Here is a 24,039-nt window from a genome sequence, read left to right as displayed (position 1 = left end):
ATGTTAAATTTACTTATTACATTACTAAAAAACGAAAGGTAGTCTCAAAATTTAAATTATGCTATTTAGGTTTGCATTTTGTTAAAAATTGTTCTATTACTAATTTAGTTTAAATTCCAAAAATATATTTAGCAACCGAACTGTTGTATATTAAGCAAAAAAATATATAAAAAGAGACTCATACTATTTGAATATTCTACAAAGAAACGACTTATATTGCGAGTTACAGAACAATTATTAAAAAGTCAACATAATTGAGAAAATCAACTGGTTCTTCCAGGATAGTCTGAAAAAACCGTATAACTAGTGAAATACGCATTAAAATGAATTACATGAGAGCTGACAAGTCAATTTTCTGAAACTTTGCATTACTGTGTAATCGACTTTCTTAAATTTAGTTGGTTGCTGTTAAATATTCTGAAAGCAGAATTCGGTAGCTGAAAAATGCCAATGAGTAAACTGGAAAAAAAGTTATTGCGAGTACTAATTGCATTGTAGATGTTTAAAAGACCTTGCAGGAAGGTGACAGAATAATGGTTTTCGAGCTTCACTTAGTCAAAAACTATTTTCGTTTTTTCAGTTACAAATAATAGATTATGTACAATTTATCGGCTTATAATTTCAATCTAACACAACTCTAACTCGAACACCGAATTATCCGCAGTATAAAATACCTGAAATTTCCTAAAATTCTTTATACAACTTTGATACCAAATAATCCGCCAACATCGACTTTGTATATTTCATACTTTACAGTGGAAAACTCAGAGTAGAATCGTAAATTAACGCAATGGAGGTGCCAACAGATTATTTCATCAAGCTGATTTACTGTAGAGTGGCTGGTCAATTCATTTAAAAGTATCAGGTTCAGCTGGTTCTTTCTCATTTATAGTCGCAAAACGTACTAAATTGAGATTTAACTCCTGTTGTGTATATTGTATTGCTGATTATATAAGTATTACTGGAATTGGAGTTTTATCTGGCATAAAATTTGATTGCAATTTTAATTCTACATGTGGCGTTTTAGGCTGAACTACACACAGAAAGTAGCAACTAGCCAACATTTTTCAGAGTATTGAAAAAGCTGTTCAAGGAATTTGCAGGGTAAACAAGTCGAAATTTACGTACAGCAAATAAGTCGATTTTGCTTGGTATCGCTCAAATTAAGTCTGAATAAATTATCAGCTTGTGTATATGAAGCAACAATTGTCCTGTAATGTTCGCTAAACGAGTCAATCTTTCCTCTCACCAGTATCGATGAAACTGGAAATGCCTCCAACTATTACAGAATACCACACAACTTCCGAATAAAATAGTTTCTAGATATATCGAGAAAATTGTTCAAAAGGAAAACCGGATAATACTCGAAAGTCCTGAAAAGCGATAAAATTCAGAATATTCCGCACGTCGACGTACAACTGTTCAACCAAAGACTGAAGATGCAACAGCGTCCAGCGTGCTGTTGAATCGAACGCGCAGGAGCTCCACGAGCTGCTGCCGACGCTGAGCACCTAGAAGCATAGCTTTTTCATATACATATTAATTATTTTATGCCTGGATTTTTAAACAATTTTTTCAACCGGTCAAATAGCAGTGCTGATTATTAACGAACGGGGAGTTTTGGAAACAGCAATTGCCGTTATATCGTATCTTTTAAAGAACACGAAACGCATTGGTAAAAAATATGCGAGCTTACAAAATGAGAAAAACAACATTATTTGGAAACGCGATTGAATGGTATTGAGAACATCTTTCTCTTCCAAGTCAGTTTAATTTTACTATATTCAATTCAGCGCCAAAGAGTTAATTAGAAGTAATTCTGTTTGGGTACAATAGCAGCGCCCTTAGTTATTTCTTTTGAACTTTGAATAGAGCACAAAGCATTTTTTCTCAATAATTGCTTAGATATTTTTGTAGTTCAACCTGGAAACCTTTAAGTTTTTTCCAAGAGAGCTTTCTACTTGAAGCCAAGAGAGTTACAAATGCTCTTAGAATTTTTTTTAAATTGGCGTTTGTTACAGAAAAATGGCTTTTGAAAAAATGTTTGAAATCGGATTTTAACTTTGTTATTACTTTGAAATAATTTGCGTTTCGTTAAAAATTGGTTGTAAACTTAAACATTTTATTTTTTAAAGTGCTGTTTGAACAATGCTCATTTCACTATTTGTATTTTGCAATTTGTTTAATTGTGCTCTTTGAACTCTCAAAGTAAACTATAAACTATAAGAGACAATAGAATCGCATCCTTGGAGAAGCAGCGCATGGTCGTCCAGTTTTTCTCTAAAGAGAAGCTTTAGATATTTGGGAGGCGTGGCACGATTTCTCGTCTTAAACTTTCACTTTCTGCACAAAACCACTCCATGTCTATTGTTTACTGTTTGACTTTAACTGTTGTTGTTAACTTTGAACTTTTAACTCTGATGCAACGCGTTTTATTTTTCGCTCTTCGTCATACTTTTCTAAAATGAACTCCCTAAGAACAATCGCTATTTGTCACAGAACTGATGCAGATAGTCAAAAAACGTAAGAGCTAACTTCTATTAAGAGTTGCATTATACTTTCATAGACTGTTTGCTTTTTTACATTGATATCTCGCTTTTATTTTAAAACCATGCTATTCAAAAGCCATGATTACCAGTTTTTAATTCTAATGGCCCATAATTAGAGCAAATAGTATACGAAATATGGTTAGAATATCTTGCAGGGTATATAAATAAAAAAATAAGAGCCGTACAATTTGAAACGAAACCGTTTTGCCCTTATGTTGATTTTAATTTTTTCTCATAAAATCAGACCAGGAATCAATATTATTATTATTATCATATTATCAATAAACTTACTTTGCTTGCCTTTTTTAAAATTTACCAGGGTGCGCTAACAAAACAAAAAACGTAAACGTAAAAACAAAACAACGATGTTTTCTCGGGTTTACAATTAAACAATCAAAATGCAGTCCGTTAACTCCCTGATAGTGAAAAAATTTTCAATTTCAACCAACTAGTGGTTAGTCTCCTGTTTGCAAAATATTTTGTATATCCGGAATAACAGCTTTGCTTTGATATTAATAAATTTAAATAATTGTTTAGTTGTTTAAGCAAAAAAAATAATTGAACATGGCTTTTGAATCTACGAAACTACCCTCAAGGTGGTTAAAAAATTAATTTAGAAAAAATATACTATATCGGATCTCGTCCAAAATGTCAATAAAGTAATTTGCTCGCAATCCACTTTTCTGTTCCGGGGATTTTAAAAGGCACTGTCGCATCGTGTTCAGAAAGCTTAATGGGCAATTCTATCAGAAACGTGGAACAAAATTAATAAATACGTAGTACGTATAAGACAGGTGTAATAAACTTACATTGTTGATGTTTTTATGGGTAACGGACTAAAAAGTAGTAAATTAAAATCCAAATTCATCCTCAGTACCAAACAAAAACAACGACAACTTTGTTTCAGGATTTTTAAAGTTATTTTTAAAAGATGTTAAACGATAAATAGACAATCTACCAGTCGGTCCAGAACTTAGAAATATTGTTTCTTCCCTATTTTTCAGTTAGTAAAGATTTGTCTAACCTTCCTTATAGCTCAATCTTCCCCGTTAGTAATCATATGTTTAAAAAATTTAAGGGTATATTTTGCACAATATAATATAGAATAAAATACTCATAAAAACAGTGTCATTAACGAAACCGACCTTTTGGCTTCATACATTTAAGAATGAACAAATCAGTTTCAGCAATTTCTAGCAAATTGAGCCCAATATTAACATTCTGTTATTTCAAAACTTGCGTCTTTATACTTTATTATTTCGATAACCATTTTACATCAACGTGTGTTTGATTAGGAAAAATAGAAATATCTAAGATAAGGATAGAACGCATATGTTGCGTATTTATTTGTTGTTGGAAGTGACCACAACAATAAAACATTTAAATACCATTTTTTAGGAACTGGTCTGACCAATAGAATGTTTTGGCTTTCAAAGCAACGTTAAAAAAACTAAAAATACGATGTCAACTTTTTATATCTACAACTTTTTTTGGAAATAAAGAATTATCCAATCGATTTGTAGATCATTAATGCACCTCATAATACAACCATAATAATATTAAATCTTTTTCTAAGCCCCTCAATGACCGAACAAATATTTTCTTAAGCTTATTTTTATTTTGTTTTCCTTGGAATAAATGTCAGATTCAATGATACATCACATAAGCTGTATTTCCTTTCACCTCAAAGCAATTTCTATGGAAAGCTTTAAAAGCTATACATATAGCTCAGTTCAAAGCTTTGAGGGTGAAGATTTGAATTTCAAATTTCAAATCTTAACTCATTCAAATTATTCATGTTTAAACATCGAGGTTTTATTTTCCATCTGATATATATGTATAAACAACAAGAAATATACAAGAGATAAAAAAGGTTTTTTTGGAAACGCCTAAATTAATTAAAAATTGAGCAGTAGATTGGTATGATCTTGTTCAAAATCAGCAACGTTTTAAATTAGCGAATGATGGTTTTAATCAATAACGACCACTTTAAGCGAAACGTTTTAAGCCAAAATCTGCATTTAATGGCGAAGCATTATTAAATTTTCGTTTCCTGCAGTTCGGACAGAATTTTCGCGTTTAAAGTAACTGTTCGATTACTGTAATCAATTCAGTCAGATTACAGCAATTGTATAACAAAGCGACTTATAGTGCCAATGGATCGTTTAATAAACTTTCGCAAAAAGCGCTGCTTTCTATTCAAGAAAAAACGTGCGGGCAAGTAGATACTTCTGGACTCATTAGAAATATCAAATGATTTGCGAAAGATAATCTTGCAGAGGTGAAGATGTTACAATTAAAGAGTCAATACGAATAATTTCTGGGCATTATTACTTAATATCTATTAGGATGAAGTCTTGTAAACGATATTTGAAGAATTATTAGAAATTATAGATTTCACGATGACTAAACAAGATACATGATACAATTATCAATTTTTTTAATTAAAAATGGATGTATCGGTTACAATCAGTGGTGTTAAAACAAACCATTTTATTATTTTGCCATTTTATTAAGTACGCTCTAATTTAAATTTCCTTTCATTCAGTCAGTCGGAAGTAAAACAAAAATTAATCAAGCACCAATAAAAATTGAAATAAATATTTTCTTTCTTTGGTGGCGTTTACTGTTAGTATCTACAAGTTTCAATTTTTCTTGCAAGAAAAAGCTTGTTCTAACTAACTTGAGAACTTCATGTTTTATGAAACTTTCAATCAAACGGTCATTTTTGTCAGATAGTTTACTTAACAATTGCAGTATGCAAAAACTTTCCTTCAGATCTTAAACGGCCTTGCGGCTTTCGTTTTGTATTGCAATCAAGTAATTTTCCCTAAATTTATGGCGTGATCGGATTATTTTTTCATTGTTAAATAAATAATTTAAAATTTCCTTATTTTTTACCTACTTTTTTGCAGCCAATATTTCAAATCTTCGGATATCGGACCAACTCTAGCGTGTAGAAAATTTCTTGCCTATAAAAATTTGTTATGTAGTTAAACGACAAAGGTGTTCAGTTAATAATAAATTTATACTGGAAATGAAAAGCGCATATAAATATTTTGATTCGGAAACCGAAATCATTCGGAAAACGTATGCAAATTCGGAAAAAAAATTCAAATTTTGTTGAACAGGCTGAATTTGTTTTTCGCGAGTGGGTTGAGGTTGAAAATCGAAAAGTTGCTGATATTTTTTTTTAATTACCAGAAAAAATAGTTGTACAATGTGAACAACTGGAACAAGTCACAAAAATTTAGTTTTGGTAGATCAGAATCACGACTCCAAAGATAAAAAAATTTGCAGGAAAATCCAAACTCTCTCTGCGTTGCTATTATGAATTTTACCTAAGATTATGGAGCATTCAAAGTTACCTCAGAAGTTTCAAAAAGGTGGTACAGTGTCAAACGATTGTCAAATTTATATAAAAATTATGAGCGCTAAAATAAAATAGTAAAATTTACAAAGTTTTTTCATTTATATTTTTAAAGTGCTCAAGCCCTAAAACATATAAATTTTACAATTGATCATGGAGCAATTAGAAGAAATAAACGACGAAAATGACTGCGATTTGGACAGTTCGAAAGGATATTACACCAGAGCTAAACGAAGGAAAATGTCAGAAGATTGCCAATATAACGAGGACAATTCAACTCATGGCTTGTATAGGATTCCCGAAGTGGGCAAAAGGAAAAATCCAATCATGTTCGTTCCCACCGAAGTGTTGCTAAATGTTTTCAAATTCATACCCTACCATGAATTGAGTAAGTAGGAGAATTCATAGAGAAAATTAAGTTTTCAAGCAAATTCTCACCTAAGCTTTTTAGGTTCAGTGGTTCGGTTAGTCAACAAAAGGTTTAAAGCAGTCGCCGAAGATATGCTTAATTTAGGCTTTAGGCGGACGCAAAAGCAGCTCGATAATCTGATTACTACCACCGACATTTCTTTAGGGTACACCCCAGATGACATGGAAGTCAAAGCAATTTCAAAGTTGATGTGCCAATTAGAAATTATTAATCTACAAGTAAGCAATTGGATGACTAAAACTGCGAAAATTTTAATTTTGTATAATTTGCATTCACAAGTTTTCTATTTCTATTAGAACAGCATTATCACGTCCACCATATGGAGGTACATGTCGAATAAATTCTATAAGACTTGCCAAACATGCATGTATGGGGGCAAGTTAATAGATGTTCAAGAATTGTTTATCCGGAAATTTTTGCATGTTCCAAATGAGTTGTTTGCCCCAGCTGTTGTAAAAGATTACGTAAGAAAGCTGCAATTTTTATGCACACTTCTGAGAGGAATCGTTATTAAAGAATTGATAGCAACAGGGTGCATCAAAAACGTCTATTTCTTGATTTAAAACCGATTTTATTTCGCAGGCTCTGCCCCCTGAAGTAACCACAATTATTCAACTGACTAAAGATTTTTGTATTCATTTCGATAAATGTAATGAAGAAGCCATTCCCAATTCGTGCACTTTGAGTGGGTGCAAAATGCTAGATATTCTGGATTGTGCTAGATTTGCGCAAAAAAGGGTTCATTTTGAAAGACGAACAACGGACTCGTTTCTCGCAAAGGTAAAACAGTATGTTTTAAATTACTTTGAAAGATTAATACGATATTTAATTGGCAGTTAATTTTTTATCCAATCTTTATCATGAAAATTTTTGGGATTGGATTCATTAATTAGCGAAATTTATCATTCTCACTATTCGACGTTTGCTCTATTTATATGAATTTCCTCAGGACATGAAATGATTAATGCATCAACCAAAAAAAATTAGTTGATTCCATCCACCAAATAAAACTTCTTGTGGTTTTTGTACCACGACAGTTAGGAATTCACCACTTGTCCAAAACGGCTGAACTCGATTGTTTCATCAAAATATGAGTATTTAGAATAGAACAAATTAACAGCGAGTTTCACCAAAACACATCGTACCATTCCCCCGATGTTTCAAAAAAGACAATTTTTTTGAAGAACTGTGCCCATTAATAGCAGAGGAGCCAGACATTTTTTGTTAATAAAAGTTAGGTCAGATCGTCTTCTTTTGATCCAAATAATATCGCAGTACCCTTTTGATCATGTGCGTACGGGACACCCTGTATTTTGCAAAAGAACCATTTTCTACACTATTTCCTAACGCATTGTCTTCCTCTGAACTATGTCTCTTATGTTAAAATGTTATTTTTCAGTACAGCTACTATTTCAAAAATTCTTGGTTCATTGCGATTCCGATTCCAACGCGTAAAGAGATGGAGGAGCCCCAACAGCAGCGCATGATGCACATGAGGCTGAGGAGAATTGTTTTAGCTCACAACGACATGTACCTTCAGGTAAAACTAAATTAATATCGCGAAAGACATTCGCTAAACATATTCTGAGAAATTAGCAAGAACAGTATGAAAGAGAACTGATACTAAGACCGAATGCATCATTGACCATTAAGAAACCCGGAAACAACGTATACACAGGATATGGCGATGTAGAGGACACATTCTTTTACTATGGAGTCATGAATGATGGTAAGCAATTGTTTAATATTATTATTTCATCAATTGAATGAATTGACTAATTGACTAATTGAATCTGTTCTTTTACAAAACAATACATATCCTCGAAATATATGCAATGAATTGATAATGAGCACGCTTTCCGTGATAAAGCGAGTGATAAAACGAGTGATCTGCTTCATTCAGAACATATGTACATTTTCTACGCTACTTTCTACGCACGAGAAACTGTTGAATTGCACATTTCGATAGCAGATTTACTACCCTTCAATTTTAAATTGACCAGCTTTAAACAGAAAAGGAATTGAATTAAAAGGCTTTTGTAGCAGAAGACTTCTTTTTGAGTATATTTAATTACATATCCAGGGGTTTCACTTCAACACAATCCACCTTGAGTACCTTTTAAATTTGACGAATTAAACAAATTACAAACAACATGTCGACAACATACGAAGAGTCAACAAGTCTTATATCGCATGTTAAATTTAATTCTTCATAACAGTCAGCCTTATGCCCCCAACCACCATGAGTTTAAAATTTCAAATAGCACCACCGAGAGAGTAAACGTATCTATCCAATGATGCAGGCAAAAGTAAAATTGAATCGTGAATATCTGGTAATTTATTGATTTGATAAAATCGTCCTCCCGTTATTGTTTAGGCATTTTAACATTGACTCGGAAATATGTTTGCATTCATATGGCATTTGATGGTTCGTTTCTTGCATCATTTTCAAATGACTTCATAAAAAGTCTAAAGGAGCCAGATCTAGAGACCTTGCTGGAAATTTTACTGCATCCGTTCTCCTATCCATTTGCCGGGATTTTGCTAATTCTACTAATGTCTAAAGGGTGAACAAACATGAGCTGTAGTTTTATCTGCTTGCTGTTTTTATGTTTTCATATGTTTTTTCTAAATATTATATGGTAAGTGGCTTTATCATATTTTCTGGAAGATGAAGCTGTCCAGTTAAATTCTCAAGCGTATGTTTATCTTCTAAAAAATGTGATACTGCCACTCATCAATAGTAGGACAATTAAATGGATAAAAATCGGACCTTGCTGCTTGGCTGAAAATATGAACCAGGTGAAGTTCTAGCTTATTTTCCTTTACCCATTAGAGAGTAATTGAATTAGCGGTTTTCCGGCAAGTGTTTGAGAAATAGCTAATTTATACCGGTGGAACTTATGTGTTCAACCACAGTTCTTTGTGCTTGGAATCAGAACTAGACAATTTGAACTGCTTACAATCAAAAAATTTAAGAAAATACTGTCCTGTATCCCTAAATAAATACTCCCCAATATCCCGACTTCTTAAATAGGAAAAAACAACGCTCAAATCGCATTTTGTATCATTTAAAAGGAGAAAAGTGCTATTTTATAACGTTTTATGTTTTATGTTTGAAAAATAACTTTTGAATAAATGTTTTGTTAATTAAAAATTGTTGTTATATTGAAGCAGGGATAATGTTTCTTTCACCCGATAGAGCTCAATTCACTCCATCGTTTTCAAATCAATATTAATCACATGTTATTATTGTTATTAAACGTAGGTGCCTATCTGAACAAATTTCATTCAGATGAAGGCAGAAACGAACTAGATGAAGAAGTCGATGAGCTGCCCATCGAAGCGGATCTTGACGTGGTGCGTTTGAACTCAGATGAAGATGTTTTATATCGACTACCTTATTTAGGTAACAACCATTTTATTTCAGGTAATTTAATATTGGTAAAAATAAATGCTTTTACAGGGTTGAAGATTGATGTATCGGTACGATGTCCTTTGTCGTATGCGCCACTAAAGTTTTTACAGTCGTTGTCGTATGAGGATCAGGATCAATTGCAAAAGAAAAGTTGCGTTAAAGGTTAGTAATTATAATGATGACTGATAACTGAAAACGTTATCAAGAAATTTGGACATTGACCATTTAGGTGAAAGCTTCAGACTTATTGTCTGTCTTTCTAATACATATTGATTGAGGACAATAGTTATTTCCGGAATACCAAACCTGAGTGAATAACAAGATCATGTTCAAAGTATTTTATCTTTAATAATTTTTTTAAAATATCCCTGTAAATTATAGTACAGGCACAGTTTTTAGAGTCATAAAACAAAATAATGTCTTAATGTAATCAGTCGCAGCATAAGTACTTAACTTCCTTAACTTAACTCGTTCCTCTGGAGATGTTGTAGGATAGTATTTTTGAAGTAAATAAAAACCAGGAAATTGGGAAAATTAAAGGACAGCAATTTTAAGCAAAGTTAGTTTGAAACGTTATTTAGTGCAATTCTTTTTCGGTTTTTCAGAAAATGTTTAAAGATGATTTTTTTGCAATTGAACCCCACAGCCATTCAGATAGACCTGGTATCTAAAAAAAACAACTACTTTCAGCTGTTGCAACAACTACCTTGAGTTGGCCAGCCTAAGAAATTCGAAATTTTCTGCATGAAATGAGTCAACTGCTTAAACAGAAGAGTTTTTCGTTGTTCGAAAATTCTAAATAAAAGGGATTTGTGCGAATCTTGTCTGCTTCGTAGCTTTGTTGGTAGAGCATCATGCCGGAGTCATAAAGTCGCCGAAAGCAGTACATTTTTCTTAATCCAAAAATTATTTGTTCGTTCAACTGCTTAAATTAGGATATAGTTCCAAAACAAACCAAAAATGACCCAATTTGCACTTGTTGCCGTATGAAACTGTAGCAGCCACAAGTCAAAAAAGAACAAACAATGACGTTCAACATTGAATTTCATGGCTGGAGTGTTCAGTTCTTAAACCCTCTTTTTCAAATTAGTTCACATAATTTCACTTTTAATTTGCTCACTAAGCGACGATTTTGTCGAGTCAAAACAGTTGTGGAGCGTCACTCGGGGTAATCTCTTGGAATGGATTTAATGCGTAAGCTTAGATTAACTTAGCCACTAACTTGTTTTATTTTTTTATGTAATCTTGATGCAATAACCATCAACATAACTAATTATTGTTATTATAGTTTAACACGCTTAAGATAAGCTTTTGTATCTATAGTTTTTAATAAAAAAACACATATTTTTCCAGACTGATGAAATTGAATTTGTCTGGCTTTATATATAGAACTAGTGACTTTGTAAAGTACCCAAACTTTCTCATTAAGGAAAAAACAGGCGCCAAAACTACGTGTTCTCAAATATTGCATTAGATTACATGTGAGGGTAAAAAACTTTCTTTTGATTGGGAATCTTTAAGAGTACAGATGGAGTTTTTTCTACAAAGAAGTGTTTGAAGATTTTGTAACATCAGAACAGTTGAGCTTGGTTTTGATCTTACATATAGACAACATGTTTCTTTCTCCTTTAAAAATGTACATCTGTGAACATGCTTATATCATATTTTTTCGCTAGAAAGTCCATGCCTTTATCTTTAAGTTAAAAAGGTATTCTTGTCAAAAGCCGCTTCGATCAACCGTTTCGAAATATTTTGATTCAAAGTAATCGCACCCTACAAAATATCGGACACTTATTTCCAAACGCCGGGTATAATCTAAGTTACTTAAACATTTAACTTGTAAAATTTATAAAAGTTATTTTATTTATTATTCCATGTACAATTCTAGAGTTATACTGATGTTAGTCACGTTTCTGAAATCAATAGTGACCTCATATACCTCCATGAAATTATCGTTTCTAGATCTTTTCACTTAATTACGAACATACATTCTATATTGTGATTTTATCTTGATAATAGCAGTTAAAAAGTTAACTTTTTGTTTCAGGTGAAACTCAAATACACATGGGTTTTGAGTGTTTTGGAGCTCAGTATGCCAGACTATCCCCCAGGTTCAACTACGAAGTAATCCAGAGGCACAGTTTATAAACTCGCTTTTTTACAGATTTTTATATTGTCCCGTTTTCTATTTATTTTGCACGAGCTATTACGTTTTGAAACATGTTTCACTCATTTGTGTTCCATCTGTGATATTTAATTTTTACATAAATTTTGTCGCATTTTATCAATTAGATCAATAAATTGCCTTTCATATTTAATTGTTTCTTAATCAGTTTTTGAGCGAGAGGCAATACAGAAATAACGCATAATAATGCAGAAATCCCCGTCTAAAATCTGTTCTTTGATCCAAAAGTATGGAATACGGAATTGCGCGAGAATTTCCGCTTATGGATCGATCAGCTAACTTTCCAGAGAAACACGTTGCGCAAACGCAAACCAATCCCAGTTGTGTTTCTGGCCCATTGAGAAGAACAATGTTCCCGGTGCAAAATAGCGAATTTGTATTTTTTTCAAGAAATTATTCGTTTGTCTAAATACGTCGTTCGTTTTATTCAAGTTATGTGCGAACATTACAATTTTTATAAAGATCGAAATCCTCCTGCACGGTGCTTAAATTTCTCATCTTGTTTGAGGATGTAGAAATCCTGTCAGCTGATTTTTTTATTAGCAATTATTTAATTTTGCATATATGGAGTTGATGGTGATATTAGAATAATCGTGCGGTAAGTATTGATTAGGAAATAAAGTTAACAAGTTGAGGTATATAAATAATAAATACCAGAGCAGGTTTAGATGAGAAAATCTCATATTTTAGAAGATTAACAAAGGATGAAATCGTTTTTCGTGGCGAATGTATTTTGTTTGCTGGTTTGTTTGGTACTTTATTTAATTGTGGTGCAATTTTTATTGTATTTGGAGGACAAAGCAAACCGGTATTAGAGAAAGTTTATTTTTATTACAAATATTTTAGTACCTACCTATTAAGTTGATGAAGTAAAACGAAATAAATCCGAACGTTTTCCATTGTTCAGATTAATAGAGTCGTTCATTTTATTGCTGTTATGGTTTTTATAAAAACTTCTGCAATCCGCCTATGGAGAAACGAACATGGAAATTATTGGAACCAATTTATTCACAGCAGTTAAAACTGAACATATTTAGATAATTGCGCCAAGTCTTGTTATAGTATAAGTTATTTTTAATGCGTTTAATTTATCATGAAATAAACTTTCTCTAATCGTGGTAGACATATTTACAGATCTCCAAAAGCTGGTCTTTCACGTAAGAACAGTTAAACAAAATTTTACATCTGGAATCATAATGACTTTACAATAAATTACTTTCGTTTATGTGTTATCTAATATATCCACAAAGATAATTTTACCAAAAATATGCAATATTAAACTTACTATAATTGTGTCTAATTAAATGTAATGATGATTCTTAATGTCAAGAGATAATTTAAAAAAGAAATTTTACTAAAATGAATAAAATTACCTAATTTTTGTTGGTTCTAAAAATTAATTTTCATGAAAATGATAAATTGCGTTTCAGATTGAATTAATTTCAATTCACTTGGAAACCTCGCCTGTGTCTCGATGAGTTTCATAAGATCCTCGTATAATAATGTACTATTTTACATTATACTTATTATACTAAAGGGTACTAATTAAGTAAATGAAAAAAACGGGTTAACGAGAAAACAAAAAGTGTTTCACAGATTCAAATTTATATAAAAGAAGTTAAACTTCTGAATCTAAACTCATCAAATATCTCATCAAAGCGGCTTATTGGTATGTATGAACCCATTTTTTATAAAACAGACACCCGGTAATATAATTTTGCACCTTAGAGGTCATTAACCAGTGCGTTAATGAAGTAAGCAAATATCAACAATAAGCTAAGCGAACAACGAACCGTAGGAGTTTCAGATGATTGCAACGTGATAATCTGCTCTTCAACAGAATAAAATTCTGACTGAAAATAAATCATGGAAGCGTCCTATTCTGCAGCACCATAACTAATTTATGAAAACATGTTTTTCATGTAAACGAAAGCATTCAGGAGTTGAAAATTAATTAAACGCGACGAGACTCTATGTGAAAATGAAAAGTGATGATTCTATGTAGAAGAAATCAGTATTTGGTTCTATTTGCATGATAATAACGGTTAACTCTATTAACTTTCTGCTATCTGTGACACAACCTTAAACCAATTTACAAGTCAAATGTTAATACATGAATCATAACTTATAAAAAAGTGATTTCAAATGTTTGCCAAAATGAATAACCACAAATCAACCACAAAAGTACAAAGAACATAAAGTTTGTTTTATAAGTTACACGAGTTACAACAACAAAATTTAAGATATTATTTTAAAATTATGCGGAGAAATTTAATAGTTCCTCAAAGAAGTGCTTTTGTCATATATGTTTCATAGAACTATTTACTATTAGTATCGATGAAAAAATCCATCTTCATAAATAGTGCAATGTTATCTCTAAATTACTCCGTATATTGTCAATATTAGTATATTAGCACATTTACACAAAATTTGTTACACATGGTGCCCAGATTTCATGTCGGTTTGACCAAAATTGTCTTCCAAAAGAACTGTTCCTGAATTTTATAAAAGGAAGGGTCTTTTCAGCCAACTACTGATTAATGATAGATTAAGAACTAATTTTCAAACTGTCGTGCAAAATATACAAACAGTTTAAATAGCATTGATTCGTTCGCATTCGGTACATCCTAACCATTCGACCATTACCATTTTACTCTAAAATTTTGCAGTTTTTGACTCTAAAATGTCGGAAACAAATTAAATTGGATTAAAAATATTAGTTTACCCTACTAAACGTGATCCCTTATTCTTACATTTGAAAGAACATTTTTAGAGCGAAATTATGTCTAGAATGAACACACGAATCTCAAACTTTCTCCTTCTGCACTCTCTCTCTCATAACACAGTATTCTGAATAATTATTAAAAAGTTTTAAAAGTATATCTTCAAAGAGCCTCAAAAAGTGAGTAGAAATCACCTCTAGAAAATGGTGCTTCTTTGTCCTTCTTCGGTTTATTTTCGGGACACCCTATATAATTTCCACAATCTCCAAGCGTTTACGCCACTGGATTACAGAAAAATGTTCATTACAATTAAATCAAAATAACTGTAAATTTGCTAAGGACAAGTTACAGATTGTCGCTGAATGTTGCTTATTTTGCTAATAAAGTGCCTTTCCTGTTCATATTTAATTTGAGATTAGGTAATTTAACTATTACAATGAAACTGGGGAACTTTTCGTAACTTTTGGCTGGTGGATAAGAATTTATTCCTTAAGAAAAAATTGATCACTCTAACAAATATTATACGCAAAATTGCGTTATAACTTCTTATAATAAAAAGGTAAAGTAAAAAATGTTTTTTTTCCGCACAGCTCTATTTACTCTCCATCCGGTACTTTAAGAACGAATCTCTCTCAACGGCAAATAGCCGTGTCGCATGTAGCTACAATTAAAATTGCATTAGCTGGTATAATTTCAAATACTGAAATTAAGCTAAATTAGAAAATATTTTTCCACCTATCTAGCACTTATCTAGCATAATACCAACAAGAGTGATTTTGTCTGCACAGCAGCCTTACTTAGTCCCGTGTGATTTCTTCAATTAGCACATGTGAAGCGTTCAGAAGACAAATAAAATAAATGTTGTCGAACAGTTACGAAATCGAACGGGAATCCTCAAGCAGGTTGACACGAAATCATCGGGGGTCGAGAAAAACTTTTTTAAATTTGCGCGTTTCAACTGTGGTCGAAAAAAGTTCGATTTCTAGCACTCACAAGAAGCCAATGAGTTTTTCCGTGGTTGTGAAGTAGTAGATTCAATGATTGTAGTATTATTGAAAAATTTGATCTGTCAGCATGAATAACTTCATAAATGGTAAGCAAGCAATTATTATTGAGTTTTCGTTTCTTCAGAAGCGCATTAAAAGATATTATAGCAAAAAATACCGTATTAATATTATATCACAGAAGTGTATTAGATAGACTTTGCACGGGATTTCAAATATTATTTTTATTTGCGAAGGTTTTAACTTGGAATTAATGAACAAGCTAAATAACAGACGTAGCAAAAATAACAGATGCTCCCAAACGTTTAATTGATTTGTCCATTAAAAGTGGATAACTTTAGGCGAGAGTGCTGTACCTCCGGACGCATTTGCTTTGAGCCAAACCCACAAACGCTCTATTATGGGCTTGGGAAAAATTTTCCACATATAGTTTTACGTACGTTGCATTAATCAGACTAAGTCCTCCTCGTTGCGATACAGTATAGATGTGTTATTGAAAGTTTATGTCTTGATCAATTACGTGACTTTTTCTTGCACTTGATTGTACAAAGTGGATGCATTTGGATCGGACCGTTTTGATCGGGTCTATTAATGATTTGATGATTCAAGACTCATGCAAATCACTCATCTTGAGTTAATTTGGTGGAGTTGTTGGAAAATCTCATCGAAAAGCGTTTACCTAACTAAAGATTTCCAACCCAGTTTTTTGCGGAAGACTCTTCTGAATGTGTGAGCAATCGAAAGCAGCTGAAATTGAAGCCGAAACTGTAGAACTGTTTGAAATATTTGACCAGCCTTCACTCCGTTTTCCACATATGTCGTCAAGACATCAAAATATTGTCAGTCCAGAAATGATAAAGCCCTATTCAAGCGTTGCATCGAAGAAAAACTAAAATAGGAAGAAAGGGGTAAAATCAATCATCAATCAATTGATCAAGGATAAATCCTGAAATAAATGAGTTGGAAAAACACTCGCTGAAATAGATCAGAAAGTTGAAAACGAGAGTTGAAAAAGTGAACAGGAAAGTTTTTGAGGAAAGTTCTAAAGGCATCGATGAAAAAGTACCAGTCCAATCCGTAAGGAAAACAATTATTTATAATAATTGAATAAAGATGAAAATATAAAAAGCGAGCAGAAAAGAGATATCGAAAATGCCACAATATAATAAGGACCCCTTCCATTGATGAAACTGAAGGTAAAAAATTCCATGCGTCTTTCGCAAAGTGAAGCACAAGATAATATTAAAGAATACAGGTTTTGAGGTGTTTTATCCATACAAATAATGACCCGCAGATCACCTGAATTAGGCAAATCGAACGTCTTAACAAACTTGCCATAGCCAATAGTACTGATGGTTCGAAAAGATGAATGGCACGATTTCCATTTTCTTTAAATTTTATATCGTTAAATATGGAGTCATAGTAATACATAAAGTAATGCATATAACGATTGTCGTGTTTTGTATTTACATCTTTAACCCACATAAAATTAGTCGTCTCGAGATATAATTAAGGCGGTCCCCATGTGCAACTCGGTGTTGTATGATTTGATTCTCAAAACATTATTGGCTTGCTCAATGAAAAAAATTTGCCTGATTTTTTCAGATTTGGTCTGCACAAGCCAGGCACAACAAATGTAATGGATTGAATCAAATCAATTTTATAAAAATATGGCAAAAAAAATTAAAACCTAAATAAGTGCGCGTGAACGTAACTTAAAGCTCCCATATTATCCGGGAAAAACGGACAAGTTACATTTTTTTGTGTTCGTAATAAACATATATCATTAACCTTCACGGAACGGAAACTTCCGCTAATAGCATTGATTTAGTAATTAGTTTCTATTGCCTTTTGACATCACTTAAACGGTAATCGGTCTTACATTTTTAATAAAACTGCTTTGACGGGAAGGACGAACAAATCAGCACTTTGTTTAAATAGTAAAAGAACATAATTTTAAATAATTATTACATGGGAGCATACATTTTTAAATATCTAACTACACAAGATAGACTGTAATATATTTTCAAAAGGCTCAAAACTTGCGTTATTTCTCTGAAGGACTTGGGAAGAATAAATCGAGATTATCGACTAACAATCTTAAGGAATTAATATGATTATTTCTATTCCGAATTCAACAATATTATGATATAAAAGTGAAATTATATGTTAAACAATAGCAACTCTTAGTACTTCCGTTCATTGAAACACCCATTGAGTTACGAATGTAATGAAAATAACTTTTTTTCAGACTAATCAAAGATGGGATCTTCGAGTGGCGGTAAAAAGAAATTTTTGAATTTAAGAAATCGACAGCGAGCGAATATGAGTTTTGTCATGTTTGTTATGTTCTTCGCCGTTTTTGGCATGATAGTATTCACCGAAATATTTTTTATAGACGAAAAAAATAAAGCATCAGGTAGGACCATATTTCGCAACTCTTTTCTGTAGAACGAAAGAAAGTGAGTTTCAAGTCATTATATTAATAATACATCATCGTATTGTTATTATTATCTTAATTTTAATATTATCAATTTCAGGAGTATTAGTCCGACATGGTTCTTTGGGATTTCACAACAAAGATGATAGAACTGAATACGATACCGATTTTCAGGCAAGTATTAAATAAAAAAATATTTATTTTCTCGTTTTAATTTTTGTAGTGTCGCATTCCTGCAGCTTTAAGATTTTAACGTTGGAATGTGGAATGGATGAAAATTGTTAAACATTTACTAAACTTTCTGAATGGGTAATAACGTGAACTCATTTCCTAGTCTGCTGACAAAAACGAATGACCCAATTTTATGATGATCGAAAGCTGCTTTTGAATTGAGCGAAACTTAAAATCGCAAGTAACGCGTTTCATCGGAAAAACATAATTCGTATTATTTGGTTAGTTTTCATATTAGTTGGTTCCATAAATATTCCTAGAAATTTATAAACATTTTATAAACAGAGAATCCTTGGTTTTCGTATATAAGAATTGTACGAACAATATTGTACGGAGTATGTACTGAAAATTGTCGGGCAATTGTTGTTGTGCTGTTTATATAAAATACTATTCGGCTAATTAATTTTTGATTAATTACAATTGAAACATTGCTGTTATAAAACAACTTTTCCGTTTTATAAAAATGTGTATTGCACATTTTTTCACTTGATGTTCTATATCACCTTGGATTCCTTGAAAAGCAATGCTGTATAGAATAAAGTCCTCATTACAAACTCTTGCAGACTAACATTGTTTAAATCACGAGAACTTACTTACAATACGTTCTACTTCGTTCGTAACAAACTCGTAACATTTTTCACGTTTTTTAGCGTCTCCACTGGAGGTTGGTGATCAACATTACCGAATAGATTTTGATCCGGCTGTGCGAAAAAAAAATAGTAACATAGAAAACTAAAACAGAATGATAATAATAAAATTTACGTTGATTTTATAAGCAAAAATTCACCCAAGAACATTGATTACAGTCCATCCCAAGGTTTTCTCTGAATCATTTTCCGCTTCTAATATTTGAAATCAGTTGGCCAATAGGAAGTTTACAACTTTATCGGCTACTCATGCAGCTTTCCGTATGTAATTGAAAAATTAAAAGTTAAAGTATTAAGTTTTAATTAGTTAAATACATAGAAAATATTATTCGAAAACTGTGTATCTACAGAAAAATAGTTTACGGTATTTGATTACGTATAGTTAAATACCTGAGGAGAGTTCCTATAGCAATGAAAAAGTTCACTTATTCTTTGAATGCGGCAGAAAGTTACAAAACCGATAACAAAAAATCGTCATTGACTAACAAATCAGAGAGTAGAAAATATCTCGGAAAATATTTGAACCATTCAGGACTGAAAAACATCACTGTTCTATTAACGTCCTGTTAGTACGGATGATTACTTAGTAAAAAAAACCAATAAAAGTCAATGTTACTAATTTATTAAGTTTGGTAGCAAACCATGATTAACATCATGATTTACTATCTATTAGTAATGCCAGAAAAATTGCGTTAAATGGAAGGCTCCACAGCCGGTATCTGGTCCCATTTTTAAGCCCAAGTAAAGCAGGACGGGCATGAATCCTACGTGGAAGATCCTTCTAGCTACGTCAAGCACTGCTTGCAATCGTTCCTTAGCTTCTTCCGATAGGTGCATGATATCGCCAAACTGGGATCTGAACTTTTGATCAATAATTCTGCTAGTGGAAGATTTTTATGACTGATAATATGCCAACCTCCCTGACAATCTCATTAGGTCGAATGTACGACTGGTTCTATTGTTATCAAAAATTGAGAATTTAGTGCCATCTGGTTAAGCACTTTGACATCTAAAATTCAAGCATTAAATGCTTATTAACGGCTGTTATTAAAGTGTTTCTTGGTCGTATTTCCTTAAAATAAAACCGAAGAAGTTTTTTTAAATAAATCGAAGTTTAAGAAGCTTTGAAATTTTTTATTGAAGTTCAATAATTATAGGTCCCCAAGAACTGATTGAAAATGTACAATCTGAGCATGGTCAAGAGCCAGAATATACTAAACTATTCCTTGCATTAGATACCTATTGCTTTAAAGAACAAATTAAGACATGCCAACTGTAGCAGCCCAGAAAATAGTTCAAGTAATATAATTGAACAATAAACACGAGAGCTGCAAGTGAATAGAGTTTTGACAAAAATTTGCCAAAGTGATTACAAAAGTGAAAAATTATTAGATGAGAGACATGAAAACTATGGCGACGACAGCTATGAGGAAGAAGAAAGTTTTGGACAACCAAATAAAAATAGAAATGCAGGAAAAACCGACTAAGTAAAAGTGACGGCTGGGAATATAATAGCAACAAGCAGAAAAGAGAAAACATGTATTTGCAAAGAAAAGGCAATAGATTTTCGGAAGGAAATGCAATTGAATACGAAAAAATGCAGACGCGTAAAAATTTAAAAGAGAAAAATTATGCATTTGAATCAAGGAGAAAAATAATTCTGGATCTTCAATTGGAAGGAAAAACTGCTGTGTATGGAAAGACAACTAGAACACAAACGAAAAGAGTGTGAAACCGAAAACATAACTGTATTCAGCGGTTTTTTTAATGCAAAAAAGAAAAAATGTTAGAATTTGTAAAATAAAAATCAAAAAACAAATAAAATGTTCTGCAACACGCTGGGAATGTCCTCAAGGATTATTACTCTTTGGATTCAGATTCAAACCGATGCTAATGTAAGGAAGCAAAGTCACGAAAAGCTAAAGCGAAAAGATAAAGAACGTAAAGAATTTAGTGTTCAAATAAAACGTCGATTTGAGACTTTATTGAATGAAAAATTTCTGGTAGAATTGTAAATGTAATTAATCAGCAGATTGATGACCAGTGAAGCAGCAGAGAGCTTCTGAACTCAATGTCAATAATTGTTTATTATGTCCAGTCATTTAAATAAACAATTGTATTAAACTCAGAGAATTTAGTGGCCTTCCATCAGTGTGCGCTTCACCACAGCAGATTGTTTCGTTCATCTTAATCTGCGACTTCCGCGAGGAAGTGGCACAGAAAAATAGAACTCGGAGCCTCAAGGGTCCAGTTGCTTCTAAAATAAATATCCCAATAATGACAAATAAAAGCCACTAGTAAAGTTTTGAGGAAGGATCAATTGTGATTTTTCAATAGGCCCTCGAGTTAAAGTTAAATAATGTTATTTTCAGGGGGATGATTACATATCCATCCGGGTTGGTCAGGCAATGATGGATAACGCCGATATAGGACCTTTTTTACTAGGAAGACCCCTGGTTCACTTATCAAATATGGATACGTCCCAATCAAAAGTAATTAGCTATTTAGTTGTTGTTTTGTTATATGTTTCTGAAATAATTATTTCAATTTTTACTTTGTATATTTCTGAGTTATTTTGAATTTTTAGTTTTTTGCTGAAGGTCAGCTTCCTTCATATCCTGAGAACCTCACCATATCAGATTCTTGGCAAAATGTCAACGGCAGTAGGTAAGAATTGGTAGATTTCCTACTTTGCCCAAATCACTTAAAAAATACATACCAATATGGTGTCTAGTTATCCTTGTCTTAATTTATGAATAATTGTGAAAAAGTTTACCCTTTGCTAAAAAATCTACAGTGAAACCATAAATGTAAAAATAAATGTGTGGTGAGAACAGAATGTATAATATTTAATATATATAAATAGCTAAATACATTTTTGCTTTCTTTCATTACAGATATAAATTTTTCGTCTTTTCTGCCTACTATGACCAAAGACGGAACCAACGAAGCATCAGAATAATTGCGACAACAAGAACAAGAGGACCTGAGCGAGTTTGGTGTAGGTTATGGTATAGATCAAGCGAAGGAAATTCGACATTAAATACCTCTAAAACTGTTCCCGCAAAAATCAAGGTAAATTATTGGTTGGTCAAAGATTTGAAGCTGAAATCCATACTGATTATTGAAAATGTATTATAAAGGAGCCTTCTGTGATATTTGCAGTAGCAGTAAAATTCGATCGTTCGACTGTTCTAATTGTGCATGTGTTTGGTGCGTTCAGATCTAACGAGTCGAGCCCGAGACCAGTCAGAGCCGCGGCAAAAATGTTTCACCGTGCAAAACACCGAGAGACGATCGATTTTCTGTCACTGCTTTGTGCCTCTTCTGAAATTTAATGTTTCTCTAAATGCGTTGGTTCGTCTTACAGTGTTGGGCAAAAATTGATTTTTATTAAAAAAATAAAAAATCACTGATTTATTTAAATTAGTCAAAAAAAACATTATTTTTTTTATTTTTATTAAATCAATTGATAAATCCGCTAAATTAGCTGTTTTAAAGTCATTGCAATTGTTGCCGAGAAAAATTAAGCTAAGTTGAACCGATTCAATACTTGTCCGAACGCATTTTCGACGGAAAATTCTTGTCGCAACGGCCCGCGACTCGTTTTCGCACGTTGCCCGGCGTAATCTATAAATGCCGTCGCCTTTCTTCGGTCTTATTCATTTCGTCACAAAATTTCAAGAGAGGCTAATGTTGGAAAGTGTGTAGATTTTTTGTGTTTGTGTAATAATAATAAGTCAGTTTGAAAAGAACGCAATGGCTTGAAGAAAAGAAGACAGTATTTGGCAGTTTCACATCAAAACCACCTCTTCTAATAAGCCAGGATGCAGAGCAACTTGCAAACAGTGTAAGAAAGAGATTCAAATCATAGCACAAAGACTGAAGGCACACCATGACGTTTGTAAGAGGCAACAAAACAAACAAGGCAGAACAACAAATGCAAACATCGATCTTCCGCCCAACTTTTTTGAGACTGGGAGTGCTTCTTCCTCCTTACATTTCCCTCGATAAGCTCCAACTCACCTCCAGAATCTCCATCATCTTACACTCAAACAACTACCGAGTCGGCTTCCAAGAGAAAGAAACGTGAAAGCCAACCCTCAATATCCAATTTTGTTAGGCGAGCTTGAGCAGGGGGAAAACATTGACAAACAAATAGCTAAGGCCATATTTGCCACAAACTCAAGTTCTAGATGTGTCGAGAACTCGGAAGTCAAGAAAGCCATTCATCTATTGAGACCTTGATACAGTCCTCCTTCTCGAAGAACGGTCGCATCGAGCCTTTTGGATGAGATTTATACTGAAGAAAAAGAGGCATGTTTTTCATCTCTTTCGGGGAAAGTGTTAACATGTCGATTGACGGATGGTCAAACATTCACAACGAGCCGGTTATATTCGCAACATTAACAACGGACGAGCGCTTCTCTATAAAACCATTGATACTCCTGGAAAGCCTCATACTTCGACATACCTTACTGATCTGGTGTGCGATTTAATTTCCTCGTGCCAAACAAAATTTCAGTGCCAAGTGCGATCTTTTGTAACGGACAATGCCGCTAATATCACCGCAATGAGGAAAACGTTAGAAGAGCGGACGAAGTTATAACTTATGGTTGCTCTTCGCATTTACTAAATCTGCTTTGTAAGGACTTTGCGAGGATAACTCAAAAGATATCAATTCTGCTATCTTCAAAAAAGTCGCAAACATAGGATTGAAGCATGCAGCGCAAGAGTACCTGAACCTTCTGAACTATTGCTGTTGCTCTAGATATACTCCAGAATAAAAATGCCACAATATCTGATGCCGTAGCAGTGGAAACTTTTGCAAGATAAGTTTGAAGAATCTCAAAATTTATCTTTAGAGAAACTACAGTTTCTACATCGCTATAAGCAAGCTCTTACACCTTATCACTCCTGGAGAGAAGAATCTGGCTTTGGAGACTCTCAGTGAGCTTCATGGAAACTCGGGATTGTTGCCACTAGTTATTAAATTCAACGCTCGCTGCAGTCCTTTCAAATAAATTATGTTTTCTGATGAG

The 24,039-nt window shown here is 32.8% G+C and overlaps 3 protein-coding genes across 7 annotated transcripts in view; 2 read left to right on the top strand and 1 right to left on the bottom strand.

Moving 5' to 3' along the window:
- The window catches only part of LOC109544638, a 45,060-nt gene extending 43,627 nt beyond the window's left edge, over positions 1–1,433 (bottom strand). Inside the window, exon 1 of the mRNA XM_019914948.2 lies at positions 1,250–1,433. The gene's annotated coding sequence lies outside the window, so the exon portion shown is untranslated. The remainder of the gene's footprint in view (positions 1–1,249) is intronic.
- A 4,509-nt stretch (positions 1,434–5,942) lies between these two features.
- LOC109544696 lies at positions 5,943–12,085 on the top strand. 2 transcript variants are annotated; one of them, XM_019915020.2, is made up of 9 exons: positions 5,943–6,307; positions 6,371–6,567; positions 6,646–6,813; positions 6,932–7,129; positions 7,749–7,889; positions 7,946–8,078; positions 9,618–9,758; positions 9,816–9,929; positions 11,815–12,085. In XM_019915020.2, exons 1-9 carry the CDS (start codon positions 6,073–6,075, stop codon positions 11,913–11,915), a joined length of 1,428 nt encoding a protein of 475 aa, XP_019770579.1. In that variant the 5' UTR covers positions 5,943–6,072; the 3' UTR covers positions 11,916–12,085. The 2 variants fall into 2 exon arrangements, with proteins under 2 accessions (XP_019770579.1, XP_048520012.1); XM_048664055.1 differs by having other exon boundaries at positions 6,223–6,307; positions 6,363–6,567.
- Positions 12,086–12,283: 198 nt separating this feature from the next.
- LOC109544677 (beta-1,4-galactosyltransferase galt-1) lies at positions 12,284–22,072 on the top strand (the record flags this gene model as incomplete). 4 transcript variants are annotated; one of them, XM_048663962.1, is given in 6 exon segments in its annotated part: positions 12,284–12,550; positions 17,931–18,098; positions 18,220–18,293; positions 21,370–21,489; positions 21,585–21,664; positions 21,895–22,072. In XM_048663962.1, coding segments are annotated over 5 exon segments (609 nt in total), but the record flags the coding sequence as incomplete, so codon positions are not given.
- Between the last annotated feature and the right edge of the window lie 1,967 nt (positions 22,073–24,039).

The sequence above is a fragment of the Dendroctonus ponderosae genome, unplaced genomic scaffold (genome assembly GCF_020466585.1).
Source record: "Dendroctonus ponderosae isolate FM_Combo_2020 unplaced genomic scaffold, Dpon_F_20191213v2 Dpon_F_20191213_2, whole genome shotgun sequence".
NCBI lineage: Eukaryota > Metazoa > Arthropoda > Insecta > Coleoptera > Curculionidae > Dendroctonus > Dendroctonus ponderosae.
This window is presented reverse-complemented; position numbering and strand designations above follow the sequence as displayed.